Source organism: Polypterus senegalus, chromosome 6 (genome assembly GCF_016835505.1).
Source record: "Polypterus senegalus isolate Bchr_013 chromosome 6, ASM1683550v1, whole genome shotgun sequence".
NCBI classification, from domain to species: domain Eukaryota; kingdom Metazoa; phylum Chordata; class Cladistia; order Polypteriformes; family Polypteridae; genus Polypterus; species Polypterus senegalus.
The window spans coordinates 193,550,665-193,572,910 of record NC_053159.1 but is presented as its reverse complement, the minus strand read 5'-3'; the positions used below and the strand labels follow the sequence as shown (position 1 = coordinate 193,572,910).

Here is a 22,246-nt window from a genome sequence, read left to right as displayed (position 1 = left end):
GGACAGGAAGCCAGCCCTCCAGAGACACAAGAAGAAAGGCACTTTGCCAGCAAGTTGGCAGGAGATGCCAGTCTGGAACTGGGTATGCTGTTGTCCTGCCAGGGTTAAACTGAGGAATAATATCCAGCCAGGAGCCCAGTGTGATAGAAGGACAACCAGTCGGGGCCACATGCTCTCCAGACATGTTAGATGGTGGCATCCCTAGGCGGCATTACTGGTATGGACACCCACAAGGCATGCTGGGTACTGCAATCTAGTTGGGTTCTGGAGGCGCTTTGGCCCAGCGGTGCTCCCAGTGGGCTAAGCCCCAGCTGCAGAAGGTACCAGAAGCCTTTTATTAGGGATCTGGGTTAATAAACCTTGAGTTTGGACCTGGAACTTGTGGGTTTGGGGTGCACTGGTGACACTATCTATCTATCTATCTCTTAAATAGTGCCTTTTATATCTATCTATCTATCTATCTATCTATCTATCTATCATATAGTGCCTTTCACTTCTATCTATCTATCTATCTATCTATCTATCTATCTATCTATCTATCTACTTTATATAGTGCCTTTCATATCTATCTATCTATCTATCTATCTATTATATAGTGCCTTTCACTCTATCTATCTATCTATCTATCTATCTATTACTTTATATAGTGCCTTTCATATCTATCTATCTGTTTGTACTCCACTAACTGTCATTAAGGTGAAGGTGAATTGGTGACAAAATGACCAAAGACACCTGGGCGCTAATATTGGCGCCAAGGACGGGCAAATCTTGAAATGTCTTCTAAATGTGAACCTCACACTTCTGTGTCTCTGAATGCAGAATTAGAGATCAGCGAGAGGAGAAAAATGAACACACAGCTGCAGGAATAAGAGGGTCTCGGCACTGAAGTGGAGGACCCCCGGCTTCGACATGGCAGAGCTTTTCACCATTCTTCATGAAGACTGGCGTCAGGCTTTGGCAGGTGATGAGTGTGAATTCAGAATCCTCAGCTCAACAAAGTCGACATGGGGGGCTACGATGACCTCGACGCTCAGGTGGGCTTTCCTTCTTCCTGGCCAAACGTCGAGCAGCCATTTCAAGTTGCTTTGGTGGGATTGATGCTGATTGGCTCTGTTTAATGGACTTTGGGTTTTCAGCGGCGGCCTGCCAGTTTGGGGTGTTGTGTCCAGTCGGGGGGTCCGTGTTTTATAACATTTGGACGTCTCTGTGTTTAACTACGTAACTCATAATCAACTCGTTTTAATGCTGCAGGCTTCTGTAAAGCCCCTCAGCGTGAGTGTGAAAATGGATGGGGGGGCTCGGACAACAGAAATACGAGACATGGGGTCCCCACCTTGGTTGCAGGCTCAGCAGTTGAAATGTTCTGCCATGTTGTTGATCAGCTCGTTCATGCCAGTCATTTTGGGGTTGCAGGTGTGCCATTCTAGACTGGCCTACATCTGGCCATCTGGTGTTGTGGGTAATTACAGCGGGTAACAGCACCTGTCACTGAATCTGACAGTCACTTAATGCTAAATTCAAATGTCACACAAAGACTGTAAGTGACACACGGCAAAACAGAGCAGTGATGCCAACAAGAGGTGCCAATCAGGGAGCCCCATTTAATTGCAAAAACAGAAACAAGTCTTGATGCCCATAGACGGGCAGGTAGGAGGGGCCTCAGCAGCCCCAAAGCACACATCAGCAGGAGCTCCGCCTCCATCGAGGGTCAGGATGAACTCCAAAGACCGCCCACTTTTACAGTGTCCAGAACAGAAGGGGCGGGGCTAGGCACCCTGGTGGGACATCTTCCTGGAACTGCAGTGGAGTTGGCAGCAGCGCCCCCCTCTGGTCCCATAGTTTCAGAGGTCTTCATGGGTGACAATACATATACATGGGGTGGCAGAGTGGGGGTCTCCGCTTCAAGGCACAAGTGCACAGACGTCTTAGGGGTCCAGCGCTAGGCTTGTCTTGATGTCCGGATGAGGCCGTTCACCATGCAGGCCGCTGACCGCTCCGAGGTTTCCAGGGTAAAGTCCGGAGGAGAATCCAAGGGGCGACTTTTAACGATCATCCGCTCCGACGTCTGGAGGGGCTCCTGCCTCAACACGTCCAGCCTGCAGATGCCCACCACAGACTCACTTCGGGCCCTTCTGGGAAATCTAAAAGGCTCACAAACTCCGAGAAAGCCTGCAGGCCGTGACGGGTTGTCACACCAAAAGGGACACGGGGGCACAAACCAGCGGGACGGGGCACTCTGAACACGGCATCTTTCCTCGTCATCACTGCCAATATGGCGGCCTGCCCCAACCCCGATCCTCCCCCCACCCCCACAGTTCCCAGTGCCTGCCATCCTGTGGCCCTCCATGCCCATCTCGGTGCCCCTCTTCAGCTGACCCTCCTCTGCCTCGTGCTCCTCACCTCCAGCCCACCTGTCTGTTTAAACTGGTCTCCTGCCCTTCGCGTTCCTCCTTCATCGCCTTCCTCTCGCTCCCTGATTCTTCCTCACTTGGCTTTAATGCCAGAGGGTCTCGTCTCAATCAGAATGTTGGTGACAGCTGCAGGAATTTCTTTACTGCCCCCTAACCCGGTCACCACTGCTGTGCCCCCCGCACCTCCGTCTGCCCACGACATGTCAACTGCTACCTCACTGCACATTGTGCCCCCCCTTTACTAACGGCAGGCACAAGCAGTTTAAGAGGAGACCCCCCAAGCTGTGTCACACCGGTCAGCCCAGTCATGATAAACCAGGACCTCCAGTGGTGGGTCACCGGCTGATTTAGGGGAGTGCGTGGGGTCGGACCCCCAACTTGAGCCTGTAAAGAGTTCATAAGGATGAACTCACAACCAGGAAGCGCTGGAGCTGCAGGTGGAGACCCTCGAGACACACAAGGGTGCAAAGTGTGCCAGTGGGCCAGTGTGGGGTGGGAGTGCCCCCCTGTTCACACGTGTGTGACAATTCAAAGTCACGGCTCTCATGAGGCGGAAGGAATGACATCTCCTAATATAACCCTGGCAGTGCCAAGTCACCAGCAGTCGACACTGATGCCCGTTCTCGCTTTGCTGCAGGAGTCCAGGTGGAGGAGGAGGAGGAGGAGGAGCAGTGTGAGGGGCTTCAGAGCGCCTGCATTTGGGTAAAAGACCTCACGAGATGACCCACCACCCCCTGCTGTCGTGCTGTGGCATCACACTGACAAACTACTGAGACCCCTTCAGGTCCCCTTCATTGTGCTGTGGAGGAAGCCCCCATGTCTGCCCACCAATCCATGTGAGCAGACGGGTCTGCAGATTCATTCAAAATCAAATCCTGAGACCTCCCTAGGAGTGTTCAGCCCCCTTCGTTCGGGTCTTCTTGGCGAGTCTCTACAAGCTTTGCACTCCTGGATTTGCCCAGTTGTTCCCGTTCTTCCTGGCAGATCCTCAGGAGGCGTCTGTGAACGGCCATCTTCAGGGTCTCTCCAGAGGAGCTGGGCTTTGAGGGGACCACTGTGGTGTAGGAGGCTGGCAGTGACATGCGCTGGCGAGACTGGGACACCCTTTCTGGGTCTGCAGTCCCCATGGAAGGACAAGGTCAATGTGTGATGTGGAAGCAGGGTGGCCGAGTGACTCCAGAGGTTGGGGACTGAAGGTAAAGCGATGTGACACCAAGGCGCTTGGTCCCAGTACAGCCAGCTTCATGCCAGCCAGCCTTCCAGTCCTGGAGCCTCCAGAGCTCCACTTTAGCGCCATATGGTGGTCTGCACCTCTCGTGTGCCACTTTAGCCGAGCCTCTCCGGGTCCCACCACACATGACAGACACGTAAATCAGAAGGGCCGGCAGCGGTGGAAGGAGCCCGTGGGCTGGGTGGGCACGCGGGCTGCGGGACGTGAAATGTTAGCAGAACCGACGCGGCCGTCATGGCGTCACCCCCATGCAATCCGATCAGGCGCAACTCCGAGACGCACAACATGAGGAGGAGGTCACTGGCAGCCGTCACCCCCGGCAGGCCCCAAAGCGCCAGTTCAAAATACAAAACAAAGACGAGTCTCGACGGGTTGGACGGGCAGTGGCGCACATGTTATGCCGCTCTGATTGTGAGGGGGGCCTGCATGCCTGACACTCACCTTGCTAGGATTTCAGCGTCCCCTCGTCCCACTCTGAGTTGTCATCACCAGCCGGATTACAGGAGGCTGGGCATCGTTATGGCATTTTGGGTCTCACCGCCTTCACCAAGGTGCCCATTAGGTTAGACTCAGGGCTGGCATAATCGTACACAGGGTCACCAAGGGCAGTAATGTTTTTTTTCATACTCGATTCAACACCAAGGGATCCCCCCCACCTGATTTACACAGACTGTGTGAAAGAGATGGCACACACTTGGGCAACTCCACCAGAAATGGTCATATGGCGACTCACCCAAGGAGAGTGACCGGAGCGTGGGCAGGCGTGGCGGCTTAGATAAGACGGACGAGAGGGAGTGGGCACGATGGCCACTTCATGCTTCCTGTCCTTGGCCGGCACATTGCTATTGTCACACCGCAACATAAACACAACATGGCGGGCACATTGGACCCACACTGACCACCCAGCAACTGTCAGCAGTCCATGCCCAGGTCACAAAGAGCCACCACATCCACAAATTGGAAATGGCACAGAAGGAAGGCCGCAAACAGATGGTTGGGTATAAAGCGGGCAGAGTGTCCGTCAGGGCGGCGGTCAGAGAGAGGGTCCCAGCTGGCAGACGACTGGCGGTCTTCAACAGAGAGCTCCTCTTTAGGCCCTGAGGCCAGATGGCCCACCAGAGCCGACACTGCTCAGGCGCTCGGATGCCGATGATGGAAGCACGCGGTGACATCAGCGCCGTGACCTGTGACCCCCGGCGGCCGTCATATCCCAGCTGTAGACCGTGAGCTCATTCTTTCAGGGAGCGCCAGCACAGAGCAGGCCGAGCGCACCCCCACAAGCGAAGTGCAGAGAGCTTCATGAAGTGGCCAGGGGCGGATGCCACACTGGCACAGCTTATGTGGAGTTTCACATTCCCTTGGCGCCCCGTCCTGGGTGGGTTCTAAGCTCGTGGTCAAGCCCTGAATGGATTCTGCGCTTTGAGAAGCCTTTCGTTGTAAAGGGTGGTGGCAGAAAGGCGCTATATTACACGAACTTGTGGTGTCAGCGCAGCTCAACGCTCTCAGGAGTTCCCAAGCAGGGGCTCGATGAGAAGAATGGTGGCGGACCACCCTGCCGCTGCGGTGAGATCACAATCAGGGCGCACTAATGGCTGCCCCGAGGCCGTCTGAGCTCATGATGTGCGCCTGTCACGCTTTGCGCTCTCCCTGGCGCTCGGCCCCCCGGTTCTGCTGCCGTCGCTGCTAGTGCTGAAAATGAGCAGAGCCCCCGGTCTGTCAGCCATTATCTTATATAGCGCCTTACGCGGTGGGCTCCACACACCAGCGGCCAGCTCTTGTGCCCATCGGCGCTCCTCGTGTTTTATGAAATCACTGAAAATAAGGGGGTTGCCATGGCGATGGAGGAACACAACGTAATGAGAGAGGAATTCTGGGGTGCTGAGTCACAGCGAGGGGGGCTGGCGAGACCACAGGCCCGGACATCTGCCGAAACACGGGACCCCCGCCAGCATAGGAAGCGCGCAGCGCATGGCACCGGGGCCCTGAGTGGACACTCCGTCAGCCTCTCCGATGGGCACAGGGTGACCTAATGCTCGGTCTGAGTCGGTGCCAGCGAGGGTGGGGTGTCTGGCCAGGGCCGCGGTGCACATTTTCCGAATGCCGGCCGTGTGGTCAGCGCTAAGTACACACGGCCCACCTCAGGGTGCCACTGCGTCAGGAGACGGGAAAGTTTCACAAGAGCCGCTGAATCAGAGCGTTAGTCAGATGGACTGTCACACACACACACACACACACACACACTGAGAGACCCTCGGGGCTCAGGCTGGCCTCTCAGACACACACACACACACACACTGAGAGACCCTCGGGGCTCAGGCTGGCCTCTCAGACACACACACACACACTGAGAGACCCTCGGGGCTCAGGCTGGCCTCTCAGACACACACACACACGCCTGGGACTGCACACCTGTGACAGACCCCCGTGCACACTGGACAAGCAGACCCCACTTGTGCCAGTCACAAAGCAGACTGTCCCTCTCTCACGCCTGGACTCGAGTGCCACTGGACAGGCTGACCTGTCACCAAACATGAGACCCCCCGAGACACACACACGCACACTTAGCAGGCAGACGGAGTGATAAGCCTGTCCAGGCAGCGCCAGATCACAGCTGGGAGGAATTCCAGCTGCCAGCACCAGCCTGGGCTTGTCTGTGACTCATGCCAGTATGAGCTGCGCCAACAAGCATGACCAGTGGGCATTCTGAACGGCTCACAAGACATGCTGCTGCACACCATGCCTCGGCCGGGGGTCTCGTGCTCTCAGAGTCCAGGAGATGCATCCATCCTCTTGCCAGGTCCACCTATCTAGTGCCATGTCACTCCACAATGGTGGGCTACAGGTCTTATGTGTGTCCCCAACTTGAGCGGTACAGGATGACCACAGAACATCAAAGCTGGTGACCTCCTCCTGGTCTGTGTCCTTAAAGAAGAGGGGCCGGCAGCAGGACGAGCGGTGGGGGCGAACCCAGACTCCCCATAGGGGGCCGAGGGGGAGTGGGACGGCTGGCTGGCCGGGTGGGTGGACAGGCGGCCCACTGTTTCTCCGGCTGTGGTATGAGGACCTAAAATTTCCCCGGCGACCCAGACGGCGGTCAGCACAGCAAAAATAGCCGAGAGCTTCTGGGAACGGCGGTGAGTCAGGGGCCTCAAACAGGAGGCCGTCTGTGGGAGTGACCGCCCCGTGCTGGACGCGGATCAGAAGAGGGGGCCTGTCAGGCCGGCGTCTGCCAGAAGGGGGAGACTCGGCTCAGTCAGAGGGAAGGAGGGGAGACCACCTGACACGGGACCCCAGGGCAGGTGCTGTCGAGGGGTCAACAGCTTGAGACTCGGTTGGCCTGCTGTGTCCAGGAGCAATGGGGGGTTGGGTGGGGGGCGACAGACAAGGTAAACAGAAGTGACCTAAGGGGGGGGACGCCCGGCTGTCCGGCCCCTGCAGGGGAATCCCCTCACATCCCCTCTCCGGCATTCCAGCAGTGGCGGCAGATGAAAGGCCACTCCACGTGACAGCCGCCGGCGACTTCGTTATCAGATGCGCATTTGCTGATAAGGCCCCTCGCGTCAGGGACCCCCCTCGTGCCAGCACTGGGACCTAGCAGGAAGTGCTGCAGACGATGGGGGGGGTGGGTTTGGAGCTGGCAGGCAGGGGGTCCCAGTGTCCTCATCTGTCCGTGTTCTTTAGGGGGAAGGCGCAATCCTGACTTGAAGGCCTCCCTGTGTGGAAACCTGAGCAGCTGAGCCCCCCGTCCGTCCGTCTGTCTGTCCGTCCCACCTTCGCCGCTCCCCTCCCCTGCTCCTGACTCACGTTTTCCATGCCGTTTTCTCATCTGTCTTTCCTTTCCAAATTAAAACCAGACGTCCGCTCCTTTCATGGGGTTCGGCTTCCAGAAACGTCCCTGGGGTGGCGGAGCGGCTTTGTGTTTCTCCACCAGATGTTCCTCAGCCGCCCTGAATGCACGCAGTAGAGAGGGTCTGTGCTGCCCCCTAGGGCCCGCGTGCCACACAGAGGAGCTGCATTATGCACTCTGGGCGCTCTGAGGCCGACGACAAGAATGATGAAGATGAGGATGCATAGAGGGGCTGAGGTGCAAGGCGCTATATCACATGCTGGACCAGTGACCTACAGGAAGGCTGAAGTGCAGGGCGCTATACAGAGCTTCACATTAGGCTAGTAGGAAACAGAGGACATCACGTAGGGGGCGCTATAGAGCATCAGCAGGGAGCCTCACAATCGACCTCTAAATGAGTCGTAGTGCAGGGCGCTATATGGCATCAGCAGGACCAGCAGACAAGACCACTGCAGAGGGCACAAGGGGCTTTGAAAATGGGAAAGGCACCTTAGAAATAGGAGGAAACATACAATTGATGAGTGCCAAGCCCAACGCCATCAGGCAGGACCCCCAAAGGTGGGGTGCCACATCCCTGCACTCACGCAGACTCCACACAGCTGATGGCCTCAGGTGGGACTCAAACTCGCACCACCAGATCTATGAGGCTGCAGAAGTGGTGGAAGAGCTGGGCGCTATATGAGGTCAGCTGGTATGGCACTTGAGGGACAGGTGGGTAAGAGAGCCAATGGATGAATGGTGAGGGCAGCGGTGGTCCCTCCAGGTCGCAGGCCATCAGCACGGATGCTCAAGAGGGGCAGCACAGAGGCGGGCTGCCAGGGCGCTATAAAGCATCGGCAGTTGCACTCTTTAGGCATTAATCTCCACCAGCTGCTGCTGCCCACCTCTCCACTGGCACACTCTTTTAAGCAGATCAGATCAGATCAGTGGCCTGATGGGCATCTGGTCAGAGTGCCAGTGTGAGTGGACTATGGAGTGGGAAAGTGACACGTGTTGGCAAAAATGTCACTAATAGATGGTCTTGGGTCTGCCAGCACTGGATCTCCCAGCCAAACCCAGACAGCACTGGCACCCCTTTTGGGTCAGATCTGAGAAGTCCACCTGTCTAGCTGGGCAGCACAAATGGGCATTGGGTGCCATCTGCACACTTTCTGCACACAACGTTGTTGCCACTCATCCATTGGTGGTCCAGTGAGGCCCAGGCCTGACCAGCACACAGATGTGACCTCACAGGTGTCACCAGCCCACTGCACAGCGACTGGAAATACAAATAGCCTGGGGACATGCCAGCAGTTCACATCTCTTTATGAGGATCAATTGGCATCAGTGAGCAAAACAGGCTGTGCCCTGGGCACAAACAGTGGACACAGGTGATCTGGGGACTCAGTGGTCAAGTGGCCCCCTCGTTTCCAGTAACTCATGGAGTGGAGTCGGCCATTGCTGTGACCCTCTGACGCTGACCAGAGGAGCCTTGCTGCCCCTACTGGTGAAAGTGCCAATTTGCAACATTTCAGTAAGAAGCTTTGCTGCCACCTGCTGGTTGGACAAGTGCACTGCACGGTGGTCTTCTGCATTTCTCTTGGCTCAGTGGAATGTGAACCCGCAGCTCCAGTTCGCTTTGCTGCCCCCAGTGGCAACATCAGTATGTTTGAAGCAAACAAAATGTGAGCTACCTCTTCAGTTACTGCCCTCTGGGCACGCAGGTGACCCAGGTGTGAGAAGACCTCTAGCATGGCACATGACGACTGGTCAGACTTTAATACGTCCAAGTCAGGCCTGGGAACAAAAGTCATGGACAGCAGCAGAGTGAAGGTCAGAGTCACCACAGGAGCCAATGGCTTGCAAGATGGACAACGGTGAGTATACACTGCCACCTTGTGGTAGAAAGAAATCACTGCGCACAGGAGAGGGCTGTGGTTGATGTTTCTGGTGACTGGGCATCCTCTGTAAGTGCTGCTCTGCTGAGTGCCCACCATGTCCAAAGGCCAACCCAGCTTACCCTGACCCTGCCACCTTCATGATGCACTGTCCAACTGAATGAACCCAAGACCCTGGGCACAGTGTTTGGCGAGCAGTGAGGTGCCCGTCTGAACACAGCCCACTTTCGTGCTGTCATTAACCATATCATGCCCCCATGAGGAGTTGGCACATGCCAGCTGCCTCTCGAGGTCACCTTCACAGTCCCCCACGGTCTTTTTGGCTCAGTGTGTTCACAGATCAAGGGGTGGGCACTTCTGGTGATTGGGCAACACAGTGCACACAACTTGGCCACCGCGCCCCACTGTGGGCTCTCTAGGGCACCCATCAACCACAGCAGGCACTACAGATGACACGGCGGTCTTCCAAAATTCATCTTTATTAATCTCCAAATGTAAAACAACCAATACTAAAACTCAAGTGACACCAGACTGGACGTGCCCAGCGTGTGGTGTTGTGCCAAGTAGCTTGACTTGGCGGCTTCACTCTGAGAAAGTGCAAACCCCAGAGTGGGCAGAGGTGACCACGCATTACCCATTTGGACCCTGTGTCCTCTAATCCCGACCGGACATCGCTCAATGCAGGCGGCCGCCCAGCTCAAGAACTCGCCAGGGGGTGGCAGCACTGAATCTTCATCACGGCAGTTAGCCACAGGCCTAGCAGCCTACGATGCCACCTGCAGGTCAGTCACAGCTCGGGGGGTAACACCTTCTCGCCACTTTAAAGAATTCTTCTCCCAGGTCCAGCACCAGGAGACGGTCCTGCAGAAAGACAAGAGGTCAGTCAGCGGGCAGCTCTGCCCACATCAGGAGGGCATGACATCGGGTACAGGTGACACTTACCACCACAAAGACGTATCGCTCCTGCATTCCACAGCACGAGGGGAATATGCCCGTCTCCTCTGCCAGCTTGAGCAGGATGTCCTTGGCTTCACCCAGCTTCGTGGCATCGCTCAGGGTGCTGGACTTGGTGACCGAGAGCAGGGACTCGACCTCCTTCTGAAAGCCTGGCACACACACACACAGGGAGTGATGGGAGATTCCCCAGAGTCATGTGCCCCCGCCCCGGACCCCCCGCCCAGATTACCCAGCTGATGCAGGATCTTCCTCCAGCGACCTTTGACTTCTCGCCGCACCTGCCGCAGGCTGTGAATGTCGAAGTTCAGTTTCTCCCATTCCTGCAGTGGACACAAACTGTCAGGTGATGCCCAGGCTGCCCAGCTGAGAACCACCACCCCCCCCATGGCGGGATGCCCCCTTACCTCGGTGTCCTCGTCCAGCTGATTCCTGGCCACAATAAGCGTGCAGAGCTGCCGGTCGTCGTCGGTCTCCATGTGAGACAAGTCGTGGGGCGAACTCCAGAGGTTCCAGTCCTCGTCCCTCCAAATCGATGGCTGTGTCATGGACACCGACTTCTGGTGGCCACTGGGGGAGAGGACAAGCAAGAGGGGCTAGGAAAGGCGCTATAAAGATTAGACCCTGGCCACTGAGCGCCTGAGACGTGCGATTGTTTAAGGCAGTCGGCCCACCAGGATGCATCCTGGGCTCCTGCCTGCCACCTGATGCTGCTGGGATTGGCTCCACCCCCAGCAACCCAAAAACTGGTTCACAGTGGGCACAAGAAGAGCAGTGACCAGCATGTGAGCTGGCACCATGTCACTGTCCACCAATGCACAACAGCTGCTCGGTCACCCATCAAATGACGTTTTTAAAGTCACCAGCTCCCCACTGCGGTCCTCCGACACTCCATTGCTTCCTTTTGGGAGACTGGCATCATTCCAACTGACTGGAAAACGGGACTCGATCACCCTTCCCTTTCCAGATAGGGATGACAACTACAGGGGGGTAACACTGCCCTCTGTGGCGGGTAAGGTCCTCGCTAGGGTCGTCCTCAGTGGGATCCGTGATGACCTGCTCACCTACCAGCGACCGGCGCAGACTGGTTTTACACCTAAGAAGGCGACCATCGACCACATCCTGGCGCTGAGGGTTCTCATGGAGTGCAAACGTGACTCCTTCTTGTGGGTCTCTTCAGAGGGTCCTGGGGTCCCGCTGGTTTGACTTTGTGTTGCTCATGGAGTCCCGAATGAGGCACATGACCTGCACAGTTACGACACTACGACCGTGTGGCGCTATTACTTGAGGGTGATCAGCTCACAGGACCCTCATTGTTGGGGACCCGAGTAGCTGGACCAGGCCAAGGGGTCGCCCATGTAACACCTGGCTGCGGCAGATAGAGGGTCATTTCTGGAGGGTGAGACTGGACCGCGTGTCTGCCTGGGGGGTTGCCAACCGGGATCCCGAGCTGTTTCGACGTGTAGTGGGTGTGCCAACGTGCTGTACCAGTGCAGGCTCCCCGACTTGACTATATGGCGTGAGGGGGCACAGCAATGAGAGGTGCTATATGAAAAGAGCTCAGAACAGCCGGTCCATGAAAGGCGCTATATAAAGACACAACACAGCTCTCCTCGCAGATTATGGGCTGCAGCAAAGCAGAGCACAAAAGGCGCTATATAGAGGGTGCAGCACCGTATATGTGATGGGTGTGCTGATCATGAGTGAGGACCATGGAGATGCAGACCACCAAAGGCGCTAGAAAGCAGCAGACTGAACGTGGCACGGAGCTCAATGACAAAGCCTGGCATGAGAGGCGCTATATAGAGCTGACATGGAAATGAGAGGTGCTACCCACACCGCACAAAAGGAGCTATATAAGGGGAACAGATGACTGAGGGTGGGCAGTGGTCTACACTTAGGAGGCTGGCATGTCGTGAGTCAAGGCCAGAGCAAACCAGAGCCTTGTGGGAAAAGAGGGCACCACACAGCTGGCAGTTGCCAATGCGAGAAAAAAAGAAAAAGGTGGAGTTACTAGAAAGAGGAGCCGGAAAGGCGCTATATACACTGGGTGAGGACACGCCCCCCAGTCAGCGCACAAGGCTCTTTAAAGGCTTAGCCTACCGTAGCGCCCCCTCACGGTGAAGACACAACATTCGGCCCTTTGAGTGTCATAAAGCGCCTTGAACAGGCGACATTCTCGGCCGCCCCCACTGGAAGGATGGAAACGCAGGAAGACCCCACCCCCCCAGCAAATAGCTCGCTATGCAAGGCACTATAAAAGCGGCAATAACCAAACCCCATGCCCCCCCCCGCCCCGCCCCGCCCGTTTCACTGCCCTGCCTGAAAGTGACAATCCCGGGTGCGAGTGACGAACTGAAAGTCGCCGAACCGGCCCGGTAAGTGGGGGGTGTGGGGGGAGGGGCATGCATGAAAGGCGCAGCCCACACAACACAAGGATCAGCTGAGGATTAGCCCGCAGTCCCTGGCACGGCTCGCCCCTCTTTGTGCTTTTGAACCCGGACACTTGGCGGCCATTCACAGCATTTGAATCTGAATGGCGGAGGAGGCTGCGCGCCCCATACACGTGCAAATGAGCCACCAGCGGGGGGCTCCACGAGGACAGGTCACGTCTTATATAGCGCCTCCGATGAACCGAAACTGCGACACGCCGCCCGGTAAGCGGAGGACCCTTCCAGTGCGGACCCCACGTTAGCGGCTGCGGACCTCCCGGCGGCCGCACGCACCTGCCCTCCTTCCCTCCTTCCCTCCCGGTTTGCCTCCAGAACAACCCCCAGCGAGCCCGTCCCATCGGCAGCGCCCACCCCGGCCGGTCCCGGTTGGTCACTCACCTCCGCAGCGGCTCCTTCTCGCAGTTCTGCTCCCCGGTATCGCCGAAGCAGCAGCAGCACAGACCGAGCAGCAGCTCCCCGAAGCCCATCGCACGGCACTCACTGGCGGATGTTCGCGAGGGGGCGGAGTCGTCAGCCGAGTCTCCACCCGCGGATTTGTGGGTAGCTGCAGACGACTCACCTGAGCAAACCCCACCCACACTAGCCCCCGCCCCCATACGTGGACGGGTCAGGCTTTAGTTTGTATAGCGCCTTTCCCGTTTTTTTTTTTTTTGTTTTGCAGTTTATTTTTTATTCTGCTCAGGAATACAATTAGGAAATACGAGCAGCTTCACCCACATAGATGCCAGCCACCTCAACACTGGCATGTCTGACAATGCACAGAAACAGGAGAGGAAGGCAGATGGCCAGGAGTCACCGAGACGCCATTTGGGGTTGGGTTGGATGGGTGGCAGACCCGAGCAGAGATGTCAAGCGGAACTCCTCCACGCCCACACCGCACAATGCCAGTCTACCCATCTGTCTTCTGTGCCCTGCACACAATTCAAGTCTGTCCTTCTGACAGTCAGCCCCGGGGGTCACAGGGTTACCACATGTGCTGTGAAATGTTGCAGTGTGACCCATCAACAGAAAGATGACAGCATGCACGTTGGCAGGGAATGCGGGTTTAATGCCTGCCATGTGTGTTTACTATTTTTTTTTAAGATCAAGCGTCCCCTCACCTGCAGTCTGTGTCCAGGTTGAGGCCTCATGGTGCCATCATAGCGTGCCTGGCGCTGCCTCTCTGGGGCATTCAAAGCAAGTTGGGCTTGAGCAGAAAAGAGTTGGCCTTATAATAGCAATAAGTGGCAATGACGAGGACCCCCGAGACGGAGATGTGACACACATGGAACGCAAAGGCTTTGGTCAATATCAGAGCGCTCTTGATGGACTGCCAGATGAAGTGAGTGCCACCCCTGGGTCTGAAGACCACCCTCCTCGGAACTGACCACATGACCAATTCCTAACTGTCAGACAACAAGAGCTGAGGAACCTGGTGGGCTCTGGGCAAGAAGCAACCAGCAGAGACGGAGAAGTTAAGGAACAACAACGACGAGACGGACTTCGTTATATAGCGCCTTTCTCCAGCCCAGCGTCACCACATTTTACATTAAAGTGGATGAGAAGCCACCAAATCAATGACAAATAACAGCAGCAGACAACATCATGTGGCTCAAGCCGGGAGCTCAGCTAAGGGGTCTCGGCCCCACAGCCAACACAATGGGGGTCTCTTGTCATATGGAATCTGAACTCGGCCCTTTCTTCCAACTTTTAATTTGCAGTAAGTGGTGAGGGGCAGCCATGGGTTCAAAGCAGCGAGTGCCATGAAATGCTGCCGTGTGATCTGTGGACAGACGAGGGGGGCCTGGCTGGTGGTCTAGTTCACTTTGTACTTGGGCATTGCCCTTCCCATTGCGTTGTGGCGCAGCTCTAGATGGCACTCTTCTGTCACTTGCCCTTCGCAGGTCTCTGTGTTGTGGTCACATGCAGAAGGTGACACATTTAAGAGCCAAAAGGTGTCATTTGTGGTCACCTTCTCTCCTGGGCAGTGCCAGGTACCAGGGCTGGCTCTATCACTTAGGTACAGTAGGTGGCCGCTTAGGGCACCTTCTTTAAACATGACTGGGACTCACAACAACACTAAGGGGGTCGGTGGCACCCAACTCCTCGCTATCATTCACATTTCTCAGAGATCAGCATGCCCTATAGCAGGGTACCAATAGTGCTAGAGCTGGCACTGCCCGATACCACTGCTACTGCCATGTGAAATACGATGAGCAGACGTCAAATGTGCAGCCCCCATAGGCCACCCTGCTGGTCAGTGGGCACCCAGTGACCTGAGCCTAACAAGGGCATTGCATTGGCACCCCATAACCCTTTTTCTTTACCCCTAATTTTCATATACACATTCATTTGATTTTTATATAGCGCCTTTTACTGAGTGCAGGCTCAGAATGCTGTGACGGGTTCTCAGGTACTTACCAACGAGTAATTCTAGAATCAACATAAAGACTCCGATGTCTGTCTGCTAGCACCAAAGACCCTGGCACACACTAGGGGTGCGGAACGCAGTGGGTGACACCATCAGAGGGGGTGACACACAAAGCTTTGTGCCATTTTTTGAGCTGAAGTCACCAAGGGGACCCTCGACCCAACTCAATGAAGCAATCGACTGTCTGTATGCCATTAAAAGTGGGAATTACCACACGCCGCAGGGTTTGAAGGGTGACCTACTCTCTGTTAAGGCGCTATATTCAGCCAGGGGCTTGTGGGGGTCTTAATCGTGTCTTGGTTACTGCAGTCACCCTCTAGTGACACCACTGCCACACTACATGACTTATCCTGCCATTTTCAGCTGCAGCCTTCATTTCCACAGTCGTGGTGTGTCGGTGGCAGCTGTGGTGACCACTGTGCCCACCAGTCGTGTAGCCTGACATCCCCAGCGACTCAGTCTGACCAGCCCGTGACTTCCCTGCAGCGGTGGGCTCTCTGTGTGTGACAACCTATGACCTCCTCCTGGCAGTACAATGCATATAGCACGGTAAAGAGGAATAGAAATATGGGGGGCTTTGGACCCCTCACAAGCACAGGACAAGCTTGTCCATCTGATGTCTGGCATTCTACGGACCACCACAGGATGGGAAAAAGAAAAAGGGGCTGCGACGCTTTGTATAGCACCCACTCCGTCAGAAAAAGGGGTGGGCTTGTGAAACTGTGCTGGAAAGTCGTTACGCTGGCCAGTGGTCCTAGTTGTGTCACCTGACATTCCCAGGAGTGTGGTGTCAAGCCCCTCTGGCTGGAAGTCACGCAGTGTGTAATTATGCTTAACGTGGAGACCCCCATCGTATCCGTAATACCCATGTCACATTACACGGCTTCTGATCAGAGGGGGTGTCACACTTGATGTTTACATTTGCACAGTGGTGACTCGAGCCACATTGAAGAATCGAAGAGCGGGGGGGTTCAGTTGTCTGAGGGTCCTGAAACTGGTGTAATGCTGGTACCGTCCCTTTTTAGAAATGGGCTCTTTGAACCCTTTTCAGTACTGGTGTACTGCGCAGCCCTACTTTGGTTTTAGCTCTCTCAAGCTCCGCCCTTTCCAAGTGTGTGGGTGTGTGTGTGTGTGTGTGGGGACCCCCCAAGGCTCTGCCCCTTCTGACAGCCCCACCCCTTTTGAGAGTGTGTGTACATGTGTCCAACCCCTGATGTCTCTTCCCTCCTGCCCTCCCTCTCAGGCCCCGCCCCTTTTGAGTATGTGTGTGTGTGTCTCTCCTCCCCCTAACTCAGGCTCCGCCCTCTGACAGTATCTCTCTCGTGCCCTCTCAGGCTCCACCCCCTTCTCCAGCTCTTTCCCACCCAGGTCCTTGTCACCCCATCAAATTTTCCATGCCCTCACTGCCCCACCCAAGTCACACATACTGATGCCCGCTTGCTCGTTCTCTTTTCACACTCTTCAGCTCTCAGGCCCCTACAAGGCCCCCATGCTGAGGTGTCCCCCGCTCAGTGCAGGCGGTCCGCACAGGTCACTCAATCCCACCGGTCTGCAGACACCCAATGGGGTCCTTTTCTAAAGGATCGTTATATAATGCAGTCAGGTTTGAACCCGGGACTGCAGGAGTTTTCTGCCAGGTCCTCTGATTTTCCTTTCACATCCCAAAGAGCTGCAGGACTGATGACTTCAAACTGCCCCATAGGAGTTACTGCCTTCAACAGGATGGCACAGGGTGATGCCAAGACCTTCAACTGGACCTTGTGACCAGGTGGGATGCCTTTCAGAAGACCCCTGCGGGCCCAGAAAGGTGCCAGTACAGTCCAGATGATGGACAGAAGGGACATTGAGTTAAACCACCAATCAAATACAAGGATGGTAAAGAAAACAGCAGAGGTGCCCGCCTGAGCCTGCCATCCCTCCACCACACCACCTGCTCACAAGAGTCTCCTCTTCTACTAGTCTCTATCCCTCTCCCACTCCGACTCCATCATGGCAGTCCCGGCATTACCAGGCAGCCTTCGGCTCGGCTCAGCTCTACCCACTCACACACACCGCCAGACACACTCCACGTCAGGCTCTACTACCCTCACATACTACACTTCCCAGCAGCCCCTGCAACTCTTGGAGCATGCAATCCTGCTGCCCTCTAGTGGCCTTAGGAGTCACTGCTCCTACAGAGCTCACGCTCAGCCAAGAATGAGTAGGCACAACACCCAGCCGGAGGGGGATGCCAGCCTGGTCTTTTATTGCCTTGCAGTTCCCTCATCCACCTGCTCCCCTTAAGAGTGATTATGTATTGATGGACAGTTAATGTCTTCTCAAGGCGCTATACAGCCCAGGGCTGTTAAGTCCCTTAATTTCTCACCATTTGAACTAAGTGACTCTTGCAGGATCACCCTGGGGGCTAAGAGGTGACAACCAAACAGGCAGCAAAGCCCACCATCAGCCTACAAGACAGATTGCAGGACCACAGCTAAGCCTGGCAAGGTGAACATAGGGCATCAGTCTGCCCACCTCACTTATGCGGGTAAGTTGCCAGATGAAGAGCTGCAGTGGACACAAGGAGGTGGACCAACAGGCCAGGTCCCGCACAGTGAACCCCTGGTGACAATGCTGGTCACATATGCCCAGGGATTGTGACAGCACAGGAGGGCACTATATGAGGAACATAAGGGAGTGGCATATTCCAGGCAGATAGGTTCATAACGGGGCACAAAGCTTATCAGTCACATGCATGTGACTTTATGACGGGGTGACTGACAAGGAAGCAGCGATCAAAGTGCAGCGGGCGTCGAGGTCTCAGCAGTACCAGTCTGAGCAGCTGTGGCACCATGACAGCCAACTGGAAAAGCAACAGCTTCCTGGTGGTGGGCATCCTGCTCTGGAGTAGTCACTCAGAGGGACATCAGGGGTAGGTGAAAAATGGCACTGGGGAGGGTGGGTGTCAAGAAAAGGCCTGCATAGAAGAGTTGGGGCAGCAGGGTCTGAGTTTCTGGTCTCCATCTGCCTTGCTATTTAATTTGATTTCCATATTGATTGATTGATCGATCGATTGATTGATTGATTAGATTTGTTTTAATGTTTCTGCTGCTGTTTGTGTCTGAATTTCCCCCCAAGATTAATAACAACTGCGGTGTGTTGGCGCCCTGCCCAGAGTTTGTTTCCTGCCTTGCGCCATGTGTTGGCTGGGATTGGCTCCAGCAGACCCCCGTGACCCTGTAGTTAGGATATAGTGGGTTGGATAATCGATGGATGGATTAATAACATTAATCACATCTAATAATATCTGAAAAGGATGGCACTGTACACGCCAAGGAGCTACTGACCTTGGTGCCCAAAAAAAAGGGGGCTTCCTCATTGGGAGCAGCAGGTGCCATCAGCTATGATGTGGCACTGGCTCTGCTTTTACTTTTGTCTTTCTGATTTTGTGATGCCACTCTAGTCTCCATGTTCTTTGTCCTCGTCTGACTTGGCACAATGAGCCCACTTTATGCCATGTTTCATGATGCCCCCCCACTGCAGTGCAGTGCTCCTTTGACTTGGGCTACTCAATAGGTGCCCACTGAGTAGCAGGTGCCCAAATGTCACCAGCTGGTACCTTGTCTCACCTGACTGCCCTGTGCCTTCCTCTGTTTCAGCGACAGGGTCCTACAGGTGGCACTGGAAGATGAGAATCAGGCGGCATTCATAAGAAGCCTGCTGACCTCGCTGCCGGTGAGTAGTGGCCACAGGGTTGGCGGGCACTGGACAGGCTGGAGCCCATGGCTACTGTCCCCGTCTGGCCCTTCCTGTCCATTTTGTCTACAACCTGCACCCTCCAGTGGTTGGCAATGAACAGATGGGGCTTTGGGGGTCTGGCTGGTAGCCTGTGTGCCCACTACATGCTTGTCATCTGCAGCTTCACCTGTGGAGGCCTGCCACGGCGGAGGACATTCAACCTGGCCCACAAGTCCATATGCAGGTGCCAGGTGGACAGCTGCAGCAACTGGAATGGGGTCTTCAGGATCACGCAGTCCAGCACAGGTAAGTGGACCGGGCATCCAGGGATGAGTCTCCTGGACCCTTGCCATCCTTACTGCCACTGTTCCCTCCTTCAGGACGCTGACAGCGAATGTCCACTCTCTGCTGAAGATGCAGGTGCCTGGCATCAACACACTGTCTCTGGACAGTTACAATTACACCACCTACCACCCGGCTGACCAGGTTAGCGGGTGGCAAGCAGAGGGGGCATAGAGCTGCACAGCAGACCTCTGACCTTTGGTGTCCATGTCACTTACTGCAGATCACAAAATGGATGATGGAGGTGGCACTGCGCCACCCAGATGTGGTCCAGCTGGACCTGCTCGGCCAGACATATGAAAAGAAGAACATCTTGTACTTGAAGGTAAAGTGGGGGTCTCTAATGACACAGAATCCCCCCTCCCCAATGCCCACTGGTAGTGCCCACTGCTGAGTCTGACGTCTCTCTTCAGATTGGAAACAGGTCTGAGCAACCCAAGAAGATCATCTGGATGGACTGTGGCATCCATGCCCGCGAGTGGATCTCCCCCGCCTTCTGCCAGTGGTTTGTCAAAGAGGTTGGTGGACATGGCATGGGCTTTACCGGGAGAAGCCAGGCACTGTGCCCTCACTCACTTGTGTCTCTGGCCTCCAGATCCTGCAGACTTACAAGTCGGATGCCAAGGTGGGCCGCTACCTGCAGGACATGGACTTCTACATTGTTCCGGTGCTGAACATCGATGGGTACATATACTCATGGCAGACAGTAAGTGTGCCTGCTCGCAAGGTGCCCACACCAGTGCACTGTGCTGTATTGGTGGGATTTACTGCTGGCAATGCCCACAAATGACTTGGCCACTTTATGTGCCAGTCCTCAGCTTGTTGTTTCTGCCCCTTCAGAACCGACTCTGGCGAAAATCTCGATCCATCTACCCGGGCAATGCCTGTCTTGGCACAGATTTGAACCGCAATTTCAACTCAACATGGTGCAGTGAGTACTTGTGACCCGCCTGCCGTGCATACATGTGCCCCGTGCCAGCGGCTGAGCCACTCCTGTTCTGTGTGCAGGTGTTGGCGCCTCGAGAGACCCCTGCTCGGAGACGTATTGCGGACCGCTGGCAGAGTCCGAGAGCGAAGTGAAGGCCGTTGCCGACCTTGTGAGGAGCCGCAAGGCAGACATCGTGTGCTTCTTCACCATCCACTCCTACGGTCAGCTGATCCTGATGCCCTACGGCCACCCGGACAAAAACGCAAGCAACTTCAAAGAGTTGGTAAGGTGGGCAATGGGGTGCTGATAGGGCACAGGGGTAGGGCAAGTGTGGGCGGGGTGAACGCTGGGCCAATCACATCACACCACCTGGTGGACAGGCCAGTCTGAATCGCCGCCCTTTCTCTTTGCCAGCTGGACCTTGGACTGCAGGCTGCAGAGGCCATTAAAAAGAAGCATGGCACCGCATACAGGGTGGGCCCTCCATCTAGCATCCTGTGTAAGTTGACCAAGAGAAGGGCAAGATGCGGGCAATGCCCGACTCCAGGTGGCATTCACAAGTTGGATCTCTCTTGTCCACAGATAACAACTCAGGTTCCTCACGGGACTGGGCAAGAGACATGGGCATACCCTTCTCCTACACCCTAGAGCTGCGTGACAATGGCACCCATGGCTTCCTGCTGCCCGAGGAACAGATTGAAGCGACGTGCCAAGAGGCTCAGGCTGGCGTGATGCTCATCGTCGAGTCTGTGCATGCAAAGTACTTCAGTGGTGCCACGGCGCTGGCATCTCTGTGGCACCATATCACTGCGTCATACGTGGCTGGCTGGGCGCTGACAAGGGGCAACCTGTAGGCAGCAACCATTAAAGCAGGGATGAGGGAGCTTCCAGTCTGCCACCCACTGGCCCATGTGGCACACCTTTAATCACAGGAGGCACCCTCTTACACTTGTGCCCATCTGCCAGTTGGACCCCCCTAACCTTCTCGTGACCTCCAAAGCCCCACTGCGGCGTCCCGCCCCTTTCTCTCCAGGTGTTATGCTGTCAATCATCGCTTATTGCCTTTGTCTCTCATTGTGATTGGTGGAACAGCTGCTGGCTCCTCCCACCCCATCTTGTCTCTCACTCTGCTGTGCTTTCTCGAGAGATGTAAAGGCGCTATATAGTGCATTTGACTATGGGGGGGGGGGTTCTTTTGTTTTCTCTGCATTAAGTAGTCGCATGTTTTCCATTATTCTGAATTGTCGCATGCCATTGTAATCAAATCGTAATCTACCAGAACAAATAAACTAAAGGCGCTATATAAAATGGACGTGATTCAAAGCTGGATTCAGACGCTCCCACGTCTACCCTGTCATGACACAATCTGGCCAGCAGAGGGAGACACAGCCTCATTTTTTTCAGCCCTGTGCCTGGGCACTGTAACCATAGGGATGCCAGCCATATGGCCTCATGCCAGTCGAGTGAATGGATGGCCATCTCTGTGATTTGAGGGCTCGGCATCCAGCAGGATGTGGGAGGTTAGCTGGGAGTCTGGACTGGGGGCGTGGTCAGTGGGTGACCACAGGGACAGTGGGAAGACCACCTTGAGGAGGGCAGTGCTGTGAGATGCCAGCTTGGCATAGGCGCTGCCACACATGCAGGTCACTGCTGTCCACCCTCCACTGCCCCTGCTGTTCACACTCGGCTCTCCCGATTTATAACGCCTTGCATGTCAACAGGATGGCCGCCGCCACTGAGGAGCTGAGTCGGCCAGCTGTTGTGGACGTCTCGCCAGCTCAGCATCCCGGAAACGTCTGTGCGGCTGGACAATGAGGGCCGAGTGCCGGGCGGACGGCCGGCCAGCTGGTGGTCACCTCCTGGTTTCCTGCCCTCCTTGTCGTTGCTGTCAGCGCCCTGCGGCAATGCGAGTGACAGGAAGGAAAGCCCTGACGGTGGGGTGTTGGCGTGTGGCCGCTGGGGACACACCGAGGGTCAGAGTCCCCGATTGTCTGCGTGATGTGTGGCATCGGCCTCCCACACAACAGCAGGAGGCGCTAGGAGCACACAAAGAGGATGGAGTGACCGACGGGCCAA

At 55.6% G+C, this 22,246-nt stretch overlaps 2 protein-coding genes across 4 annotated transcripts; one reads left to right on the top strand and one right to left on the bottom strand.

Annotated features, from left to right (window-relative positions):
• Positions 1-898: 898 nt before the first annotated feature.
• cpo (carboxypeptidase O) lies at positions 899-21,463 on the top strand. 3 transcript variants are annotated; one of them, XM_039757881.1, is made up of 11 exons: positions 899-961; positions 18,822-18,897; positions 19,082-19,206; positions 19,281-19,386; positions 19,466-19,567; positions 19,656-19,760; positions 19,838-19,948; positions 20,083-20,173; positions 20,251-20,453; positions 20,585-20,669; positions 20,753-21,463. In XM_039757881.1, exons 3-11 carry the CDS (start codon positions 19,139-19,141, stop codon positions 21,022-21,024), a joined length of 1,143 nt encoding a protein of 380 aa, XP_039613815.1. In that variant the 5' UTR covers positions 899-961; positions 18,822-18,897; positions 19,082-19,138; the 3' UTR covers positions 21,025-21,463. The 3 variants fall into 3 exon arrangements, with proteins under 3 accessions (XP_039613815.1, XP_039613814.1, XP_039613816.1); XM_039757880.1 differs by lacking the exon at positions 899-961 and adding an exon at positions 17,637-17,710; XM_039757882.1 differs by lacking the exons at positions 899-961; positions 18,822-18,897; positions 19,281-19,386 and having other exon boundaries at positions 19,200-19,206.
• On the bottom strand, positions 9,830-13,312 carry LOC120531963 (melanoregulin-like). The gene is made up of 5 exons (XM_039757883.1): positions 13,152-13,312; positions 10,728-10,890; positions 10,553-10,643; positions 10,309-10,472; positions 9,830-10,227 (listed from the first exon to the last, which is right to left on the bottom strand). The coding sequence occupies exons 1-5, from the start codon at positions 13,238-13,240 to the stop codon at positions 10,150-10,152; spliced, it is 585 nt and encodes a 194-aa protein (XP_039613817.1). The 5' UTR covers positions 13,241-13,312; the 3' UTR covers positions 9,830-10,149.
• Positions 21,464-22,246: the final 783 nt, after the last annotated feature.

Bases quoted from the DNA above. Each gene is read 5' to 3' on its own strand.
- LOC120531963 (XM_039757883.1), bottom strand. From the start codon at position 13,240: ATGGGCTTCGGGGAGCTGCTGCTCGGTCTGTGCTGCTGCTGCTTCGGC. The intron at 10,644-10,727 runs GTAAGGGGGCAT...TGTCCACTGCAG, and splicing joins AGCTGGACGAGGACACCGAG to GAATGGGAGAAACTGAACTT. The intron at 10,228-10,308 runs GTAAGTGTCACC...GTCTTTCTGCAG, and splicing joins AGCGATACGTCTTTGTGGTG to GACCGTCTCCTGGTGCTGGA.
- cpo (XM_039757881.1), top strand. From the start codon at position 19,139: ATGCAGGTGCCAGGTGGACAGCTGCAGCAACTGGAATGGGGTCTTCAG. The intron at 19,207-19,280 runs GTAAGTGGACCG...TCCCTCCTTCAG, and splicing joins GATCACGCAGTCCAGCACAG to GACGCTGACAGCGAATGTCC. The intron at 20,174-20,250 runs GTGAGTACTTGT...TTCTGTGTGCAG, and splicing joins TTTCAACTCAACATGGTGCA to GTGTTGGCGCCTCGAGAGAC.